Here is a 22,546-nt window from a genome sequence, read left to right as displayed (position 1 = left end):
GTTAATTCACTTCCTCTTAGTCTGTCAACTTCTCAAGTTAATAGTACTAATACTTTAAAAAGTGTCTCTGATTATTTCAGGATTTGTCCTTGATTCTTAAGATAAGACATTGATAGTGATGAGTCTTGAGTATTTTGAGCATCTGTGTGGGATGTCATTGATAGAAGGGCTTCCGGCCTGGGTAAGTGGTCAGGCTAGGGTTTGGAGGCTGTAAGAGTTAATTTAAAACAATGCACACAATTATTGTTTAAATATACTTTCTGCCTTCTGTTTGCCAACTATCAGACCTCTCCTATTGATCCTGAGCCCATTCGCTCTATGGGCAGAGGGGACCTATAGTGAGAGACAGCTGAAGGGAGAATCAGCATTGCGGCAGACCAAGCATTGCATATGCCCTATCCCAACTTGTGATGTCAGCCAAACTACATAGGAATGGAGTATCCTTGTCTCAGGGGACTGACAGTCTGGCTGCAGCCCCCACATCATACACATATGCTCTAGGTCCGCCAGTCTTTACAAGTTTTGCCATCATTGTTCTCAGGCCAGAGAGTTATGTAATGCCCCACTACAAAGCCATGTCTTTCTTCAAGGTGGAATTTATGGATATTACTACTGTCCTAAACCCAGCCCTAGAAGTAGACATATGCAAACAACATCACTGTTGAGGTTCACAGGGTTTCTTATCTGTGCATGCATATTTATATGCATGCCGAGTTGAAGCTCTCATCACCAGATGGACAAGCAAACAAGAACATGACCATGATTATATTGCTGTCTACTAGGCATTTGTTGATACTATACTCTGGTATTTCAGTGATCAGACAAGCCCTGTACCCCCAGGACAGAGGACCCAATACCTTCCACTCACTTGCAGCCTTCCTAGCTGGATCATCCAGTGCATGTCCAGTGTCCAAGCTGCTACTCAAAAACTAATCATCTGAGTCATAGTCAGGTATTCAACCTCTATGCCTTGGAGCCAGACCCAAATAATTAGGAGTTACAAAAGTCATTTGGATCCGTGATGTAAAAGTTAAGGTTTTTGGGTTCATAAAAGTAGTGAGAAGACTATAAGAACAAAAATAGTTATTTGATGAAAAAAATGAATCTAAACTTCTTGACAGTGCAGTTCTGAAAGCTGGTAAGCAGAATTATTCAATGACAACATGAATCTCAGATGTTCATCGTGCATACAGCTGCAGTCATAACAGATGGGTTCTCCTGCCATCAGGCGGGTCCTCGGTCGGCTGAATTCCAAAGTCTAGGTCCGGCGTCGGTTGTCGTCGCTTCTTCCCTGACGTCAGTGCGACAGGGGTATAAAAGAACCAGCCGACGCCATTTTCTCCAGTCTTTCTTGCCGCACGGTGCCCGAAGCAGAAGCAGTTCACAAGTGCCGGTCGGCCAGCTCCTGAGATTACGAAAATTTTGCAACCGAAGTCTTCTTGAAAGCTAAGTACCCCATTGGGGAAACTTTTCTTGCCTCAGACCGATGTCAGACAAAGTTAATAATTGTATTTCATGTGGGAAGCAAATACCACATAAGGATTTTCATTCCCTCTGCATTCCTTGCTTAAGCCCAGACCACGATGTCTCGGCCTGTCGTTTTTGTGCTACATTCAACAGACGCACCATTAAGCGTCGGGCGGAGTTCGCCCAACATTATTTTGGCAAAAATTTAATTACATTATGTCATCGGATACTCCGACTCCAGTTTTGAGTAAAAGACGCAAAGATAAGGACCGACATACGAGGTCCGCGGCTTCTACCGACACCACGCCAAAGCCGACTACAGGTGGTCTGGTTCTCAGTGAGGTGCCCACGCAGCCCCTGACTACCGACAACACTTCATTGGCGGTGTCTACTGTACCCGAGGTCGCAGGCTCCTCGGCCCACACCCTGACTACCGATACCGAAGCCACTCTAGGCGGTGAAACTCAGAGTTTAGGCAGGTCTGCCACCTCTCAAGGTGTCTTCAGGCCTTCCTCTTCTTTTTCCATCAAGGCTTTCTCTAAGTCTAAAGCAGCCATGCATCCTAAGAGACAAGCTCCACAGGACCCTTCTCCAGGCCCCATGCCTAAAAAGCAGATGCTCAAACTGGCTGAGGATTTGATAACTCTTATCAGGGGTTCTCAACCCCCCCTGGACTAAAGGCCCAGAGTGGAGGAAGAATCCCCCTCCTCGGACCAGGCCTCCATTATTTCAGAACACTCTGATGACCAGGAACATTCATACTCCCCTTTTGAAGATTCTGATGCAGAGGAGTCCATTCCCTCTGTCTCCCCCCCTGAGGATTACTCTTTTGGGGAAACCTTGCATACCTTGAGGGAACACTTCCACTGGGAAGGCCAAGAGTACTCAGACTCCAAGAAAAGGCTTAGGGATTTTCTCTTGCTCCCTCAGCACAGACCTCTGGCTATACCTCCTGTCTTAGACATTCTAGATGATGTGTATTCAGAGGCCTGCCTTAACCCAGACTCTTTACCTCCAGCCCCAGTCAAGCCTGACAGGTACTACCGGGTTCCTGACTCACACCAATTCTTATACAAAAGCCATGCGGCTGACCCAGAAACTATCTCACAGGGCCCCAAGGGAATTAAGGCCTCCACTGCTAAAAATCCATTACCTTCAGAGAGAGATTCCAGAGCTTTAGAAAGGTGGGGAAAAAAGGTATACACCTCGGCCACCTTAACCATGAGGGCATTAAACTGCCAGTTCCATATGTTAAAGTACCAACAGTTTCTGTTATCACAGTTGAGAAGCAAAATGTCACAACCTGAACAACCAAACTTGAAGGAGTTGCAGGATTTGATGCATAGTGCAGAACAAGTGGGTAAACATACCTTGCAATGTGGTTTTGATGCTCTAGAGGCCTCATGTAGAGCTGTTGTTACAGGATCAGTCATACGTAGACATGCCTGGCTCAAGGAGCAAACCTTACCAGATCATGTCAAAGCTAAATTACTAGATGCCCCTCTTCAAAAAGATGTATTATTTGGTGTTAAAGCTGAGGAGGTATTAAAGAAAATGGAGGAAAAGGCTAAATCAATGCAAACAGTGAAAGATTTCCTACAGGTACAATCTCCACGTTTCAGTAGAAATTGGCCTTCCAAAAATTGGTCCTTTCCAGCCACGGACAGACCCCAAAGAGGTAGATTCAGGCGCCCGAGGGGCAGAGGGCAATCTCAAGGATCATTTAGAGGCAGACAATGGCAAGCTCCTACACAAAGAGGTGCTGAGGATAGTTCACAGCCATTCAGAAAGCAAACCCAATGACTTTCCCCTTTGCATGCCAAGCAAGGCTCAAATGGCAGCACCTTTAGGTGGAAAACTGGCATTATTTTCGAAAAATTGGCATATTGTCACAAAAGACAAATGGATCCTGGACATTATAAACAGAGGCTACAGATTCCATTTTCACACCCTTCCAAAAATGAGAGGCATGCCAAACCTGCCACACAATCAAAGGGCAGAGGCACAAAGACAAATTTCAGATCTCATGGACATGAAAGCTATTCAAGAGGTACCTACACAGGGTCAAGGTTTTTATTCCAGACTATTCCTGGTACCAAGGAAGGGAAAAAGATTGGAGACCTATTTTGGACCTATCCATCCTAAACACATTTTTACTCGTGCCAAAACTCAAGATGCTCACATTACAGCAGCTTTTTCCCATGCTGGGCAAGGAGTCTTAGCTGGTAACATTGGACCTCAAGGAGGCATACCTGCATGTCCCAATCAGACAAGATTGCAGAAGATACCTCAGATTTCTTGCAGGTTCAAGCCATTATCAATTCTCTGCATTGCCCTTTGGCTTATCTACTGTGCCCAGAGTATTCACGAAATGCCTGGCATCAGTAATTGCCTACTGCAGACTTCAAGGGATACAAATATACCCATATTTGGACGACTGCCTGATCCAAGCGGACAGCAAGTACATACTTCTGAAACATCTGGCTTTTGTAATAACGTTGTTGAATTCTCTGGGATACACAGTCAACAAAAAGAAATCAAGGCTAATACCCTCTCAAACAATAATTTTCCTGGGTGCCAACTTGGACACAAACACCCAGATGGCCTACCTCACGCCAGAGAAACAGGGGCAACTAACTCAATACTTCAGAAAACTAGCAAATTTCACCAGGCTGACTGCAAGGAAAATCCTGCAGGCTCTGGGATTCATGGCATCTTGCATCCTTCTAATCCCATGTGCAAAGCTGCATATGAGGAAACTTCAGTGGTACCTGAAAAACCTATGGTCTCAACACAGCCACAGTTTGGAAACAATAATACCACTAATTCCATGTCTTCAAAAGGAATTTTTGTGGTGGGCTCAAGCATGCCAAAGAAACATAGGTCTCCCATTCTGCAAGCCTCAAGCAAATCAAGTAATCACAACAGATGCCTCGGACTACGCCTGGGGGGGCGCACATGACAGATCGGTGCATTCAGGGCAAATGGTCCCAAAAAGAAAAGCACCTACACATCAATCAAAAGGAAATGCTAGCAGTAATAAATGCTATTATAGCTTTCAAAGACCTTCTGCATCCAGGTCAACTATTGATAAGGACAGACAACACCACAGTAATGTGGTACATAAACAGGGAGGAACCCATTCATACCCCTATGCAGGCTGGCCATGTCACTTTGGAACATGGCTCTGGAATTACAAATCGAACTTCAAGCACAGTACTTGCCAGGCAAGGAAAACACGCTGGCAGACAACCTAAGCAGAAATATGACAGATCCACATGAATGGAAGTTGCATCCTCAAGTTTTTACAGAGATAATTCAAGCATGGGGAAGGCCAGACATAGATCTCTTTGCCTCCCACAAAAATCACCAATTGACAAAATTCTGCTCAAGGACTTTTCATCCACAGGCCTGGAGAGTGGACGCTCTCTCTTTCAGTTGGACAACAATGACAGTTTATGCCTTTCCACCTCTTCCTCTGCTGCCCAATGTTCTATTAAAAACCAGAGCAGACAGACCAAACATGATTCTCATTGCTCCAGACTGGCCAAGACAGCACTGGTACCCACTCCTGAGGAGCCTGACGCATTCCCCACCATGGACCCTACCTCTAATGCCTCTTCTTCTGACTCAGCACAGCTTCAAAACTCTTCACAGTCAGTTGAAAACACTCAATCTGGCCACATGGAAGATTCCTTAACTTCACAACAGACCCTACTCTCCAAGGAGGTGCAGGATGTCATTTTGGAGGCCAGAAGGCCTTCTACTAGAAAAGCTTACTCCGCAAAATGGAAACGGTTTTGTGCCTGGAATGAGGAAAAGGGCCAGAATCCTGGAATACTGAATTTACCTCAAATATTACAGTATCTAGCTGAGCTGCTAAGCATTGGACTTTCATTCTCCTCCATCAAAATCCATGCCTCAGCCATTTCTGCAGAATACAACACTGATCCTCCTTTATTTTCTCACCCCCTCTTAAGACAGTTCCTCAGAGGGGCTAAGAATATAAAACCCCCATGGAAACAACCAATACCTGCTTGGAACCTCAATTTCATTCTAGAAAAGCTGACCTTGCCTCCTTTTGAGCCAGCTGCCTCAACAGATTTGCAATATTTGTCCTGGAAAACAGCCCTCCTTCTGGCTATCACCTCAGCTCACAGGGTATCGGAACTACAAGCCCTCATGGCTGTGCAGCCTTTCATCATTTTCCATCAGGACAGAGTTTCCTTATGAACCAATCCGTCCTTTATGCCAAAGGTGGTATCCAGGGTAGCTTTGAATCAGGCTATCCACTTACCTACCTTTTACCCTAATCCTCAAAACAAAGGGGAGAGACTACTACATTCCTTGGACATCCACAGACAGCTGCGTTATTTTTTGGACAGAACAAAGACTTTCAGAAAATCAGAACAACTCTTTGTGTCCTATGCTACAGGAGCTCAAGGGAAGCCAGTTTCCAAACAGACAATCTCAAAATGGATAGCCCACTGCATACGCTTTTGTTACTCTTTTCATGGTAAAACTGTACCTGCAGGCATCAGATCTCACTCCACAAGGGCCACAGCTACCTCTGCAGCTTTCCTCAGAGGGGTTCCTCTACCTCTACCTCTACCTCTGCAGCTTTCCTCAGAGGGGTTCCTACCAAAGATATTTTGGAAGCAGCCACTTGGAGTTCTGTGCATACCTTCTCCAAGCACTATCACCTACCATTATACTCCAAAACTAGAGCAGGCTTTGCCACTGCAGTCTTGCAGGGCATCCTGGCTCCTCCTAGTTCCACCCCTTTTTTAGCTTTGGGATTCTACCCATCTGTTATGACTGCAGCTGTATGCACGATGAACATAGTACAGTTTTGTACCAACCATAAATGTAGATGTTCGAGTGCTAATACAGCTGCAGTCCAGGTTTCCCTCCCTCCTTCCCCTCTTGGGACAGGCCTATTGGCTAACACCTCCTCATACAACCTGATTGGGGTATTCATTTATGGTGTATTTGCTTGCAACTACTGTCTTTTGATTATATTGCATTGCATTATTACATAAATTTATGTATTGCCTTCCTTCTGGGGGCATCTGACATCTGGGGCAAGAAAAACTGAAGAAAATGGCGTCGGCTGGTTCTTTTATACCCCTGTCGCACTGACGTCAGGGAAGAAGCGACGACAACCGACGCCGGACCTAGACTTTGGAATTCGGCCGACCGAGGACCCGCCTGATGGCAGGAGAACCCATCTGTTATGACTGCAGCTGTATTAGCACTCGAACATATACATTTATGGTAGGTACAAAACTGTACTTTTCTTAAGAAAGCAGTTTTGAAAGCTGGCATGTGCAGCAGTTTATCAGTATGTTGTTGCCTTTTAGCTAAGATGGAGAAAGGTTAGGTTGAAAACATAATTATCTGGATGAAGGACTGTCAGTGAACAAGAAAGTTAACAGGAAATGCAAGTTAACTAAAGGAAAATAAAAGTATTGAATATTATTATGTGATGCTAGTAATTAATGTAATAAGTCAAAAGTGTTAGGAGCAGTGATTGCGGAAGGAGCAATAGGATACAGCAGCAATTGCAGAAAGCTGATATTCAGGACTTGGGGAGAAAGATTTCTTTATTTATTTAACATTTGTTGACCAGGAAAATCTAACTAAGACAGACCCTATTTTCAGTGGAGGCCCGGAGAGAAATGCTCCAGAACATGTCTTTGGAATGTGGGAGGAAACTGGAGTACCTGGAGGAAACCCACGGGAACGCAGGGAGGACATGCAGACTCCACACAGAAGGCACCCCAGCCGAGAATCGAACTGGAGAACCTCTTGCTGTATGGCAACAACATTAACCACTGCACCACTGCTCTGCCCTAGATGTGAATATAGTGGGGGTATAAACTACGTAGAAAGCATAAGGACTGTGAGGACTCAATGAGAGGGATGCTGTATATCAGGATATATGTATGTATCTATATATGTGTGTGTGTGTGTGTGTATCTACTTTACAAGAATGAAATTTCACTTATCTGAAAATCATAACACCAAGATAAAAAGACCGACCGCATGGGCGCACTGATGTCCTGGGACACCGACTTACCACTCCAAGTAAGTAACCTGTTGTCCATCCTAAACAAAAACGTAAACCCCCCCCCCACCCCCTAACTAAATATACAACCTCTGAGATTGTACTACTGCAGGGGTAAGGGGCAAAGTTCATCAGAATGACCTGGAGTGGAAAGTCAGTTTTCTGGGAAGTCGGTGTTGTGCAGTCTTCGGCCTTTTTGTCTCAGCATTTTAACAGTTGGGTAAGTAACTATTCGGGTGTCTGAAGGCGACCCATATATATGTTACATTGTTGCCAGTGTAGTAGAGTGGCTTACAGATAACTGAAAAATGCTGTAATTATTAGATGACAGAAGGAGGTTCATTAAAACTGTTTTTTTTAAACTGTCTTTTAAGATTTTGGAGAGTAAGGGGAAGAATCGTTGTTGGGGTCTTAAATTTACTAAACATTAATTGGCAACTCGGATTGCTGCCTCACAGTTCTTGATTTTCCAGTTTGGTTCTTGGTGAAGTTTACATGCCCTGACCGTCTGCATGTGGATTTTCACCACGAGTTACACAGTTTCCCCTCACTACCCAAAGAGTAAATTTGACAGTCCTTTGAACTATGTGTGTGTTTGTCTGAATATGAGAATGCATGGGTGTTCCTTTGCTAGACTGATATCCTGTCCAAGATGCTGCACACACTGTGTGCCAAAACTGGTAACTGCTGTGCTGAAACCCTCAGTTGGATAAGGGCGGTAACAGGAGAACTGAATGAGTAAATGAATGTTCATGTATTAATATTACTACAGTGAGAGTGTGACAGAGAGAGAGACACTCAAGAAGGGATCAGCATTGAAGTCATTGGAGCTTGGAGCGGCTGACTTGTATCTAACGTTAGCATACTAGCACGAAGGGGGAGTAATTTAGATTTCAGAGTAACTTACCCACTGAAAGTACACAGTGATGTAAAAAAGCTGATTAGGAGAAACAGTCTTGCCTAACTATGCTGGTATTTCTGTTTGTTACTAAATCTTGATGCTGAGATTTGAGAAGAATAGTTGACAGTATTTTGTTTGAAATGGAAAAACATTTCTTGATGGAAAGGCCCAGATGTGGTGGACGAGTTCTGCAAAGAATCGCTATGTGTTGAATGGTGTTGTAGAGGCATATATTCAGATGGCAGAATGGGAAACAGGGCACTTATAATAGGTTAGAGACTGTTAAAGGTGCAGTTAAACTGGAAAGAAAATAATGTCTAAAGATAGTAAAACTGATGGGAATAAGATAGTTCGTAACACATGATACTAAGCATCTTTATTTTTAACGCTGAAGGTGCCTGATTTTAAAATAGCTTAAAGGATATAGGATGAAAACATGCTTTTAAGGTACATAAAGCAAAAACAGAAGTCTGACCTGCAGAGAGAGAAATGTTTGGCTAAGTTAAGAGATCAGAGGTTTTAAGCTGCTAATGTATATACGTATATTCTATATCTTTGTCTATCTGTAATATGTAAAAGAAAAGGAGGACATTTTACTCAAACAGGATTGTGTGTATCAAGAAGGAAGGTCCCAGAAAAACAGAGAAGAATAGGCAACTTAATGGCAGTATTAAATGGTGGATAAAGCATATGGACCATGTGGTCTGCTGTCAAGAGTATCATCTAATTGGCTGAGATCACAGATTTGCCGTTGGTGATCTGTTTTCTTTCCTTAAAAGTGTGCATGGGCCTAAAAGACTGAATGGTTGCAGAATTTTTTTCTCTGTAACAGAAAGAGCAAAAAAGAAAGAAGAAAATCCAGGCTGTTTAGTCTAAATTTGATGCATAACATTTGGAAATGGTGAGAGCAGGTTACAGTCCTTTCTAATGGCCACTGATTTTAAAACAGATGGTTAGCATGCATTTTTGAAAGACACAGATCTGTCCATACAATTTAATTAGTCTCTCTAATTAGGCCACAGGGACAGGCTAATCACTCACACTTGTGGAGACCAGGCTTCACTCAAACCAACTTGGACAGTCAAAAGCAGGCGAAAATGCATTCTGTAAATTCATTAATGAACAAATATTAGCTTTAGCATATATATATATATATATATATATATATATATATATATATATATATATATAGTCCAGGATTTCTTGACAAACAGCTGAACATATAAAATGCTGCTTAATATTATAATTTTATGATAAGTTTATATACACGGCCACATGACAGCTCTGAAACAAGTAAAGAAGCATTATGATTAGTGGCAATATTACATTAGGGATATCTTTTAGCTGAATCTTCATACAGTTTTTAGGTGAAATATCATTGCTTTAATAAAGAGATGCCTTGCACCGTATAATTGTCACATTTTTCTCTTAGTAAATACATAAACATGTATGCATTTTTGAGAAAGCAAAATACACTCTTTATGTTAAAAAGCTGTATATATAAAGTTGTTCATATAGGCCATTGCCAGCCATATTAGTTAAGAATGAAAATAGCTTTTCTGTTTAGAAAATGTTCACACTATTGGCAAAATCTTCGTATCATCATCAATAATTTGTTCTGCATGTACTTAAGAGATAACTGACGTAGATAGTATCTAGATCAAGTGCTGTAGAAAGTACAAAACTATTTTATTGCTTGAGATTAAGCGCTTTAACTAGCTTTGCTTTAACTGTCATGAAGTAGGAAAAAACTAATTCATAGACAAGTGCCGTATGCCTGCATAGAGTTAAATGGCATGTAGTCTGTGGCGTGACTGGCATCATAGCTAATCAATCATGTGTAGGGGCTGATATAGTGCCAACATACACAACAAAGGACTGTATAGTAAATTAGTCACTGCATTATAAGGAATACCATTACAGAAGGGCAAGTGACTGATGTTACCAGCAAGACAGGCTGGAGTGACACAGCGTTGCATAGCTGGCACTCGTGGTGTCCAGGGAGACCAGTGGGGGGTCAGCACAGCAAAATGCCAACTCAGTTCAACATAAATATGGAAAGGAAAGGGGGAGATAAGAAATATGAAACAGCAAGCAGGGGAAAGCACACAAGGGTGATCATAAAATACAACAGATGGGAGAAGCAACAGTTTTGTTGTGGTAGAACTTACTTTATTTGCAATGTATAAAGAAGTAGGGTAGTTGGAGCAGGTAACAAGGAACAGTAGCAGCAGTGATAGAGGGAAAACAGCAGGTAGCAGGGACTGGAAAAAAAACATAAAATGCAGACACAAACAGACAAGGGTGGTGTGCCCAGAAAAGATGGGGATGTTGATGGAGGGACACAAACTGACAAAAGATAGACAGCTGGTGATAGGGTAGGTTGGATAATGAACAAGGTATGCTGAACTGCACATTATGGTGTGGAATGCCTGGATGGGGATACTGTAGCATTCATGGATGGATGCCAGACTGACCCAGAGGAAGTGTCCAGCCATCAACCTCACTGGCCGATATAACAAATGGGCTGTGCCCCTGGTGGACAGATGTTTAGTGACTTTTGATCACATGACTTGACAAGCCACATCAAAAGTACAGACGCAGGAATACAGGCATTGGACTGCCTTGGAAGATTCCAGTGTTTGCAAAGTTTGACAGAAGATAAAGAGTGAACCATCCAGGTCAGCTGACAGAAGAAGACCCTGCAACCCTCTCCTGAAAAGTGGTTGCTGAAACCATCAATGATGCAGCCACAACATCTTCAGCAGAGTTACCTCCATCCCCCTACTGAAAGGCAAACTTGACAGCCACTGATGGGTCAGTATTAGAAGCATCAGCCAATGGCTGAAATGGCTGCTGCTACTGTATGACTTTAGCCACAATTTGTCCTGCAGAAGAATGACAACAGGGGACACACAGGTATACGCAGATGGTATGCATCTGCTACAGCACAGATTGGCACAAGTTGGCATATGCACCCTGATGCCAAGAGAGTCACTTTTATTTCTTGTGGCATCTGACATCGACTCTTGACCTTTGCTTGCTGTAAGACAAAGTGCACACCTCAGTACACAGGTGTACTAGGTAAAAGAATACAAACAGGATGAAAAAGCTTATATTGTATGTTCATTTCTTTCTCTCTCTCTCTGTCTCTTCTTATCCTCTGCCTCCCACTATTGAAGGGTGTCACCACCACATGTCACAGTACTGATGTAGACACTGCTCACCAGAATGGATGATGCCAGTGGCATTATTCGCTATCCTGGCAAGTTTGTCAGGAATCAACCCTGCACAAGAAGCCATCTTACTGACCTGGCAAGTGCTCATCAATGTCTGCATGCAGGAAGAATAATATCTTGCTCTCCCTGGACACCATACTGGAGCCCTGCAGTTTACAGTGCCTGAGGAAGCCATGTCCATTCCCTCTGGTTCAGACAAGGAGCAAAATGGTAGCCTATGTGCAAAGATACATGTTTGACATCACATGATGCTGAACATATCACTGCAGCAGGGCAATGATGTACGTCATAGTATAGTGCCATGGCACTATGGGTTCACACAAGCTGCATACATGAGCATAGTGATCACTGCTTCCTAACACCGTGCTGAGCATGGCTAACACTATCTAGCATGGGTAGCAGCATTGCATCCCTGCTGCAGTTCAGACAGTGAGTCTCAAGACTTGAAGGTACAAACAGTAAAGAAGAAAATCCACCTGGTAAGGTATGGTAACAATGCAATCAAAAGCTGAGGTGGACGGCTATCCACAGTATAGGTTCTCTGATTACTGGTTCAATATAGCACTCCTGTCCTCAGTAATTTGATTCACCCAATAAACATTGATTCCCAGGATACCTTTATCCCTACTGTTTCCAGCTTCATTGCACTTGGTATACTAAGTCACTGTAGGAACTGGCTAATGCTCACCAACAACCAAGTACCACTGGACCAACATGACGTGGTTTGTGGGAGGAGAGATTATCTATAAAACCTGGAGACCAAGCTCTCACGTATACAGATTGGTGATAAACAACACACAAACCTACCCATACCTCCATACTGTCATACTTAACCAACATTTACTGAGATGTAAAACATTTATTCTCCATGTGTTGAAAAATTGGGACTAAAGAGTTTCCTAGCACTCTACTAATACCAGTCCAGCACTCTACTAATACCAGTCCAGCACTCTAGTAATACCAGTCCAGCACTCTAGTAATACCAGTCCAGCACTCTACTAATACCAGTCCAGCACTCTACTAATACCAGTCCAGCACTCTAGTAATACTAGTCCAGCACACTCTCATAATTCAGTAATTCACCAGATTGTCGACTGCAACTCGTCCAATGCCACCAAATCTGTGTATACAACTAGAAATTGGCGACTCTGTTGTCAGCCACACTAGATCTGTTCTTACTAGGCTAGACAAAGACAGGGAGACAGGCTTCCTTGCCAGTGCCAGCATCCATTATGTCATAAGGGCCCTAAAGTCCTTCAGATAAGACAAATATTAGTATTACTTGATGGCGGCTTATGTTGGCGAGAATGATCTGAGGTGGTCAGCCCAGAAGGACATGCAAAGACATATATTGTGCTCACTATATACGTTAGTTGCAGGTAAGACTCTGGCCTTAAGTGATGCCCTACCCATATCCAGAATGATGTAAAAGAACTTAATTGACTTTAAGAACTGGCTAAGAATTTGGCATCTTTCTAGGGGGATGCGATATGTATCAGCTTGGAATTAAATGAGCAACATCCTAAATTGCTTTGCCATGTATAGCTTGCATTTTTCATTTCAAGGCTTCAGTATACTGGTCAAAGCACTTGCTATCCCCATTGTGCCTTATTAGGCAAAGTCCAACTTCTGGGCATTCCACCATAACAAAAAGATGTGCAGTAAATTCCACTCACACCATGGTAAGTCTTGACAGTAAATTGCTGGACCTTGGGAATCTCCTGCAACTTGAACACATCTGTAACGGTGTTGTAACAGATTTGGTTTCAGTGTAAAGACAGAGGTCCTTATGGGTTTCAGCACCTTTTAAATATGGACCTGCTGGAAACTACAGAAGAGTTTCAATATTTATCAGAGGCCCAATTATATCTAGACAGATTCCCTGCAACCCACAAACAGAACTTAATAAATTTCAAATTACCCTAAATGAGACAAATTGTTAATTAATTGTCTGGTATATCACATGCCATATCCCTATAAGACCTCAGAAGATTTCTGTATGTGCTTACTGAATTACTCAAAAATTAAAAAAAGTACCTTTTTGATGAGTCATTGTAATTATCCATTATTAACTAGAGCACTTACACCACAAAGGTCAGGTACACCAATGATTGCTAGACTTAGTAAATGCCAACATTCTTATACAAATGCTTAACCACTCCACTTGTTGTTGCATCTTTCGGCTTTTCCCGGTTAGGGGTCGCCACAGTGGAACTCCGGTCCGCTAATGATTGGCAGTTGATTTTTACGTGCCGAGTTGCCAGCCCTGACGCACAACCTTCAATGAAGGTACGCCCATTCACGCATGTCTCCATGCAGAAGATGCTCTAGCTGAGAATCGAACGGGACAGCGTCTTACTACTAACGATCAAAAACTTGTAGGTCTCATCCTCACTAATGTTGCACCATCTTGGTATACTCCTGTTGTACCCACATCTCTGGTCATAACCAACCACAATTAAATAATCTTCTCCTTTTAGACATCTGATCCCAACAAAATGAACAATTCTGTGATACTGTGGTGTCAAGTGGTGGTGCGAAGGCACCAAGGAAAGGACAAGAAAGGTTAAGTAAGTGGTCTCCAAATTCATCTGCAAGATTTCCAGTCCTCATGCAGCTTCATCCATCATTTATGCCAATGGATTTTTAGTCCCTTTCAGACAAATAGTGTAAACCAATTAATCCAGTCAGAGCCAAGTATACTTACTGGGGAATATGAAAGTAAAGCACCTTAATGGAAAGCCAGCATTGATAAGCACTATACCAAAAGAAAAAAATAAGTTCCAAAGTAAATCAAAATCTGCCAATGTTAAAAGACCCCATTAAAGAGATCTTTAAAAACCTGAAAGGGACCATAAGGGAGATCAGAGTGGAGCCAAATAAAAACGATGATCTGAAAGCAAGAGTAGCCATGTATCCTCCTTTCACTACTTAATACAATTAAGAAATAACACTCAGCAATGCGGTGAATTAATTGATAGTGGTACTGCCTGCTCTGACTGTAAAGATATTGCTGATATATTTACTTGCAGATAAGTTTAGTGACAGGTTCACACAGGGACAGTCACTGAAGTTCCATAAATTCCTGAACCAATTCTTCACCCTAAGATTATTATGGAACATGTCTTAGCTGTACTCATCCTAAAAATACCACCTCTGTGGGCCCTGATATCATACCATTTTGTTTAATTAATAGCACTGAATATGCTGTGCATGATTTTTTCCTAAAACTCTTCAGCTCAAGCATAGCCATAGGATATGTACCTGAGATATGGAAAATAGCTGTCATTATGCCCCTACAAAAAGGGGGGCACACCTCACGTCCCAAGAGCTATACACCTATCAGCCTAACTAGCTTAATTTGTAAAGCACTGCAATGTATTAAATCTGATTTTATACACACCTCATGTCCCAAGAGTTATACACCTATCAGCCTAACTAGCCTAATTTGTAAAGCACTGCAGTGTATTAAATCTGATTTTATAATCTCTGATACGAAAACAATTTATCACTCTAGACGTGCAATAATATAGTTTTGTGTAAGGGAAACTCATCTCTGTTTATTTATTGCTTTTGTTTACTATTAAAGTCTGACTGGATACAAGTCCGATTTTCAGTGGAGGCCTGGGGGGAAATGCTCCATTCTACAGAATGAGTAGAAGACACCTACACAAGATTTACATAATAAATGTACATACATAACATACATTCATACATAGACTAGTAATGCTATAACAATCAAAAAGTAATAAATATAAATGCATAGAATAGTAAATGTACATAAGTAGAATTTTAATGATATGACAGCAAATGAAAACATGACAGTTAAATGAAGAATACAGTAAAATATTAGCTAATATCAAGCTTATAAGATGGAATCACCTGAAAATAGATACTGAGCAGGAGACAGTAAAGTAATTATAGGATGAAGATGGTTACAAATTATGAAGGAATATTTAGGAGGCCCAGTTAAAAGGGAGAGAGATAATAGTGGGGAGGGATAATTGATAGTCAGATAGTTAGAGATTGTATAGAAGTAGCTGTATTATAGTCAGTTACATATAAGTGTGGTGACAGTAAGGGTTTGGAGGTTATGGTCAGTTACATAAAAGTGTGGTGGCAGTAAGGGTTTGGAGGTTATGGTCAGTTACATAAAAGTGTGGTGGCAGTAAGGGTTTGGAGGTTATGGTCAGTTGCATTAAAGTGTGGTGACAGTAAGAGTTTGGAGGTTATCCAGGATCATCACATGTACAGAGCTGGCAACTGAGTAGGTAGCCAAGTTTTAAATGATTTTAGGGCGTGTTCTTGTTGTATTGCTATTGGGATGGAGTTCCAGGATTTAGTGAAGTGGTGGGAGAGTAGTGATTTGCCAGCACAGCTGTTGGGTTTGGATACATGTAATAGGTATTTGTCCGATGAACTCAGTGGCCTAGAAGGGTTATATATCTGTATGAGGTTGGAAATGGATAGACAGTTAGATTTATACACAATGTTATGGATCTGTGGAAGTTGAGTAGGCTAAATAATGTGGGATTTCCAGCCACTGTAATTCCTTTAGGGCGGTACAGTGGTGGGTAATATTTGGAAGGTTGGAGGTGAATCATGCTATTTGTAGTAACATTGCTCACGTTTATTTAGCAGAGTTAATAGTGTTTACACCTCTTTTTTATGTAGTTCGTGGCTTTAAACACTATTTTTTAGCAATTTTCATTTGGATGTTGTTAAGGATGGGAGCAGAATACGTTAGAGTGAGCAAGAAGATAGGAGAAGCAATGTGCTTCCTTATAGTGTCGGAGGGGAAGGGTTTGGCTCTTTTGAGAGAATGTACTTTTTGTTGTCATTTTTTCACTATATTTTGAATATGTGCATCATATTTTAGGTTCTCAGTTTAGTATGTGTGACAAGTTAATTTAATTTATTAAACATCCTCAAAAATATCACTGAAGCTATGGATAATGACCATGCAGTCAATACAGGTTGTGGCCAAGGCCTTTGACTGTTTTCCCAATGCTGGAATTGTAAACAAGCTTAAAGGCCTAAATATATATACTTATGTTGTAAGAATGATGGCAAACTTGATGCCAGATATAACTTAGTTAAAGTAGCAGGTGCTATGAAAGGAAAAAAGTGACCAGTGGCTTCACTTGGGGCTAATTTTTGAACCCCTTTCTTTTTGGTATCTATTTCTTTGATCTCCAAACCACTGTCCGAGATGTATGGTGTACTAAATTTGCAGATGACTGCTGGTTAAGTATTGTCATTCACTCAGCAATCCAATACCATGTTACTGCAGCAAGGGCTAAACAGTACTTGTTAATGGTGTATTAGAAACAGGTTTAAATTCAGTGCAAAGAACTGTAGCAATGTCACCATTGGTAAACAGATCTCAGAGGCAGCTTACATTATAGAGAGTACCCTATGCCAGGCTAACACAATCATCAAACATCTTGGCAACTTCATAGATAGCTCCCTTTCCTTTGCCCACCACATCCCAGTAGTAGTCAGAAAAACATTTTATCTTGTCTAGTTAAAAAACAAATGCATCTCAGCCAGGTCAAAAGAAGTTATTACTAATATTACTCCGCCCTTATCAGACCAGCTGTACAATATAGTTCCACTTTTAGTATGTATCTGCCCAATCACATCACATAGCTAGAAAGACCCCAGAGGGTCCTAACTAAAAAGATTACCAGACTAAAGACCATGGGCTACCACAATGTGCTTAAAGCTCTGACCCTTCACACTGTTACAGACTTCTGCACAGTGATTGAAGTCTAGCATTTCATGCTATCAAAGACCCAACCCTCACTGGTCTCCTAAACTTTCACATGGCCACGCATGTGGATTGTGCTGTATTGTATCCAGGCACTCCAATCAGCAAATGGAGATTGTTAAAAAAGAAAGAAAAACAAGAAATGGCTGTGCAAACACTTTTGAATCTCCATCAAACCATAAATAAGACACAGTGGAAGCAAAGGTTTATTATTCAGTTGGAATAATACTCCATTACACATAAACCAGAATATCACCACTTAGTTAAAGCAAACCTTGACAATTAGATTGGATTCTATAAATTCATCCCCATCTTGACCTGATTTTACCTTCCTATAGATGGGTGGGGTCCTGTAGTGGTGGGTACAGGCAAGGTGACTATGGTCCATGGATTGACTTTGCCTCATAACCTTTATGTATCTAAGCTGTGGGATATCAGTGAGTGGGAGCATAGTCCAGTGGCATGGCATTATGTCCATCTGTGGGAAGGTGGCACCCCATAGTCACTGGGCACCTAGGAAAGGACAGGATGCAAGTAACATGATGAACTCCTATGCATGGTCATACATTGTAAGGGGATATAACAGGGTGTGCATAGAAATGCATGATGCCAATAAACAAATGCCGGTAAGGTGTAGGAAGTACTTGACTTTATTTTATATTATTTTCATTTGTGAACCAAAGTAAAACACTAATGTCAATGGACCCTTTACACGTTCAGCCCAGGGTGTGCATAAAACAGAAAATTACAGTGTGAGAAAAAAAAAATGGCAAATGTAATGTTAAACAATGCATAGTAATAATCCAACCATGAGGTGGCCAACACGGTCCAGACGGAGCACACTGACGCTTTAATGTCAACAAATCAAAACAAAAAATGAGCGCTTTCATGTCTACTCAAGATGCTTCATCAGACATATCAAATAAATTAATAGCGTTTATTTAAATACATGCAGAACACTTGTAATGTCCTAATTAACCAATCACATCAAAGAGTGAGTCTAGAGCTGACCTAACAGCATACATAGCAAACAAGTAATGTTTTGTAGGTTTTTTAATGAGGGGCTCTATTGTTTGATTTTAGTGCCACCTACTGACTCTATGTGTTTTTACATGTCTCTATATATTTTATGTGTTATGTAATATGCTCATGCCTTATTTTTAAATACTTTATATTTTTATGCTTTTAGGTATTTTTATTATAGGCTGTGCATCTTAAGTTATATCTTATACGTAAAGTTTTACATCTTTTTCAGTTATGTATTATTTACAGCAATTTGGTCTGATGTATGCTAAGTAATTAGGTTAGCTCTGACTAATATCGAAAGGTATTTTGTCTATATAAAGCAATGTTACTGTTACCCTATATTCTGCTATTATTAGACCCATTATAGAGTACAATGCTCCATTTGGGATGTACCTCACTCGACACATAAACTGGAAAAGCTCTGAGTTTTTTAACCAGAAAGCTCTCTGGTCTTAAGAACCTTAGTTACCACTACAGGTTAGAAGCCCTGTCCCTGCAGCTTGTGTCTTACAGCCTACTGAGGGGTGATTTGTGCTTTGCTTACCATGCCAAAAGAGCCACAGTGATCGTTTACCTTGTATAGCTCATTAAGTCAAATAGTGCCGATAACACTGTAACCAAAAACCTGAACCTTCATCAGCAGATCAACAGAATACAATTGAAAGATATTTTTATCATGCTATGTCTCCCCCTTCTCTAATATAAAACTTCTTCTGCAGATGAAGCAATGTAGTTCAATATATTCCTTCAAACTTAACCTGGACAACTGGTGGGTAGTGGCAAGGTGTATATGGCCATTAGAATGAAGCAGTCTTGAAACTCCTACGAATCCTATGGAAACCTACAGAGTGATTAAATGCAGTACTCCTCAACAGTGTCACTTGTCCCCAGATGTTTTTGTTATAGTGCTTACCTCCACATAAATCATCTGTCAGCATCTGTGACCACAGTCCCAGAAGCACATGCAGTCTTTACACTGTGTGTATGCCTGTCTATATGCATGTCCAGTAGTGGGCTCTTTCCCCACTAGAAAAAAAAACACTGGCACCATCTTGGACACTGACCTATAAGACCTATCTATTTCATAACTATTACAGTGCTTTCAAAATACATAGGTTTGTGTGTGTGTGTGTGTGTGCGTGTGTGTGTGTGTGTGTGTGTGTGTGTGTGTGTGTGTGTGTGTGTGTTATAGACAACTACAATTGTCACAAATCGACTTGTGGTGGTGTTGTTGCTCTTGCACTGTGACAGACCCATACTGCACAGAAAGCACCCCAGAGAGCAGCTTATACACTGGAGCATAATAAACGATAAGTTAAAAAGCAATTAAATGTAATATTTTGCCATAGGATTTGCCATACCTGAGGTATACCAAAGCAGCCGACTGGTGTGACTCTACTGTGATTTGTTTCATGATTCCTTCTACTGTTACACCATTTTCATGGCACACCGTGCAAAAACTATGTTTGTAAAGCCACATGCTTGCATATAGGGGGAAACTGCAAGTCTTTAAAGGTCTTATATTTAGTTCTATAAATTGGAAAGAAATAGTGTTATAAAAAGTATAAGGACAGAAAATATAAAACTGTCCAAAAATTGTAAAAACAAGCTTAAAATGGTAGAAAAGGTTAAAATGTTTAGCATTTTATCATTGCAATACTGCTTTTATGGAGAGTGTCATTGTCAGTTGCAGTTATACCCAAAAGACCTAGATATTTTTGATCAAATGACCATTTTTATGGATACGAGAAATGTGCTTATTTATAGTTTTCGTCTTGCTGCGACAAATACATATTAGGTAGTTCTGATGTGTTTGTACTGATTCTGTAATTCTATAATTGATACATTGCTAAAAGGGAAGCTATTATTAGCAATCATGCCACTGTGAGAAAATGCATATTTAGTGGTGGAAAAGTGTTATCTTGGTTGCTTTCATTTGACTAAAGGGTTTAGATAGGATCTCTGTTGAACTGCTGATTCCACATAACTTTCTTTATATTTTCCACAGAGATAAAAATCACATTGTAAGTGACTGCCTGCAAATTATCCTTTGCAATGTGGTGTACAGTAACACTTTTATGTAAAGTGTGGCTTCACCAAAGTTAATGTTCCTTAAAAAATCTTTAAGGATGTTTCATTGCCTGCATGATATAGATGTTTTCTTTCTTATATTTACTATAATTTAAAGTGACCTGGCTTAACACCCCTGCAGCTCAGATGTAGAGGTTTTGATAGAGAGATATAGCTATATATGGATTTACTTACTTTTATCGAATGGCACTAATATCAGTGGGAATAATGTCGACATCAAACGATCAACCATTGTACATGGCAACACACTACTAAGCAACTTTAAAACAAAATTAAAAAGAAAACATTATTTTTTGTGGGGGGGCTTGGGGCCCCCCTGCACCGCCCACACCCTTGCTAAGTATATATTCTAACTCTGAGATTGCACAATTCTCAGGGAAAGCATAAATTCCCCAAACCAAAGAGTTATCTGAGCTGCTTATTTTATTAACAGGTTCAACCAACTGTTTAGTTGATCAAATTGTGTCAACTAAACAGACATAGACAAATGTACTGTCCAACAAAAGTATCACCACACACACACACACACACACACACACACACACATATATATATATATATATATATATATATATATATATATATTATCTAGATAGATATATGCATACACAGACATATGTAAGTCAAAATAAGTCTTTTTTCATGGCATGTTTTCTGAGACTTATTCGGGTTGTTGTGCTGGTCCATAGTTCCATTTAAGTCATGACCTGAGCCAAGTAGGGAAAAACTGAACACATTCATTTATACATGCAATTAAACATGATAAAATGGTTCAGTGGAAACTTTAGTAAAGAAGACGTCATTAATGGACATTTAACATACAATGTAAAGTGTGATTTGCATGAGCTGTTTGTAAGGAGTTATTTAAACCCTTATCAAAATAAGTATTTTAGGTATGTGAATGAAACAGATGCATATTTTTGATACCATAGGGTGTGCATCAGCAATGTTTATGTGTGTGTGTATATATATATATATATATATATATATATATATATATATATATATATATATATATATATGGTTCCTCTTTAGAAGGTTGAATGGCTGAAATCTCGAAATTCATATGGTCGAGACCATATGCTCGAAATTTCAGAAGCTCGACCTTCTGAATGGGGATCGGCATTCAGCGCAGACTGGGAGATTTCACTTTCTTCACTGTAGTGCGATCTCGGAGTTAGAATAAATAAGTAGCAGGGGGTGCAGGGGGGCTTGCCCCTCTGCAGAAACATTATTTTGTGTTTTGTTGGTTTTATTTTGGTTCCCTTTCAGAAGGTCGAGCTTCTGAAATTCAAGCATATGGCTTCGGCCATATGAATTTCGAGATTTCAGCCGTTTGACCTTCTAAAGGGGCACTATATATATATATATATATATATATATATATATATATATATATATATATTTATATATATATATATGTGTGTGTGCATGTGTGTGTGTGTGTGTGTGTGTGTGTGTGTGTGTGTGCATGTGTGCACATCAGCAGTGTTTATGTGTGTGTATATATATATATATATATATATATATATATATATATATATATATATATATATATATAAAAAATATGTATACACATGCACACACACACACACACACACACACGCACACAGTCCCAGGTTGTCATGTCTTGCAGCGTAGCTTGTTGTGGAAACAATAATAATGAGAAGAAACAACACTGTGACATTAAAATATCAAGTCGGTTATTATAGGGAGAACACTGCACATTTGCATAATGCCTTTGTAAGAACTGGAAATTACCTGTAGTGGTGATTCTTACTTCTATGCATGTAGTTTGTTCTATAGAAAAAATGTTTATTGTCTCAAAAAATTTACAGAGATTTTAAAGCATAGCATGCTAAATGTTTTTCCTTTTTCCTTGTTTAGATAATAGCTTACCAGCCATATGGAAAATCCGTAGATTGGTGGGCTTATGGAGTGTTGCTTTATGAAATGCTATCTGGACAGGTAAATGACTT

General features: G+C 40.5%; 1 protein-coding gene across 1 annotated transcript in view; it reads left to right on the top strand.

Moving 5' to 3' along the window:
* Window positions 1-22,546, top strand: part of PRKCB (protein kinase C beta) — a 2,112,091-nt gene that overhangs the window by 1,814,604 nt on the left and 274,941 nt on the right. Inside the window, exon 14 of the mRNA XM_044089400.1 lies at window positions 22,455-22,535. Coding sequence (XP_043945335.1) covers window positions 22,455-22,535 — 81 coding nt within the window. The remainder of the gene's footprint in view (window positions 1-22,454; window positions 22,536-22,546) is intronic.

This window comes from Protopterus annectens, chromosome 12.part0 (assembly GCF_019279795.1).
Source record: "Protopterus annectens isolate FY-2018-M chromosome 12.part0, PAN1.0, whole genome shotgun sequence".
NCBI lineage: Eukaryota > Metazoa > Chordata > Ceratodontiformes > Protopteridae > Protopterus > Protopterus annectens.
The sequence above is the reverse complement of the archived record's forward strand: the minus strand, read 5'-3'. Positions and strand labels throughout refer to the sequence as shown.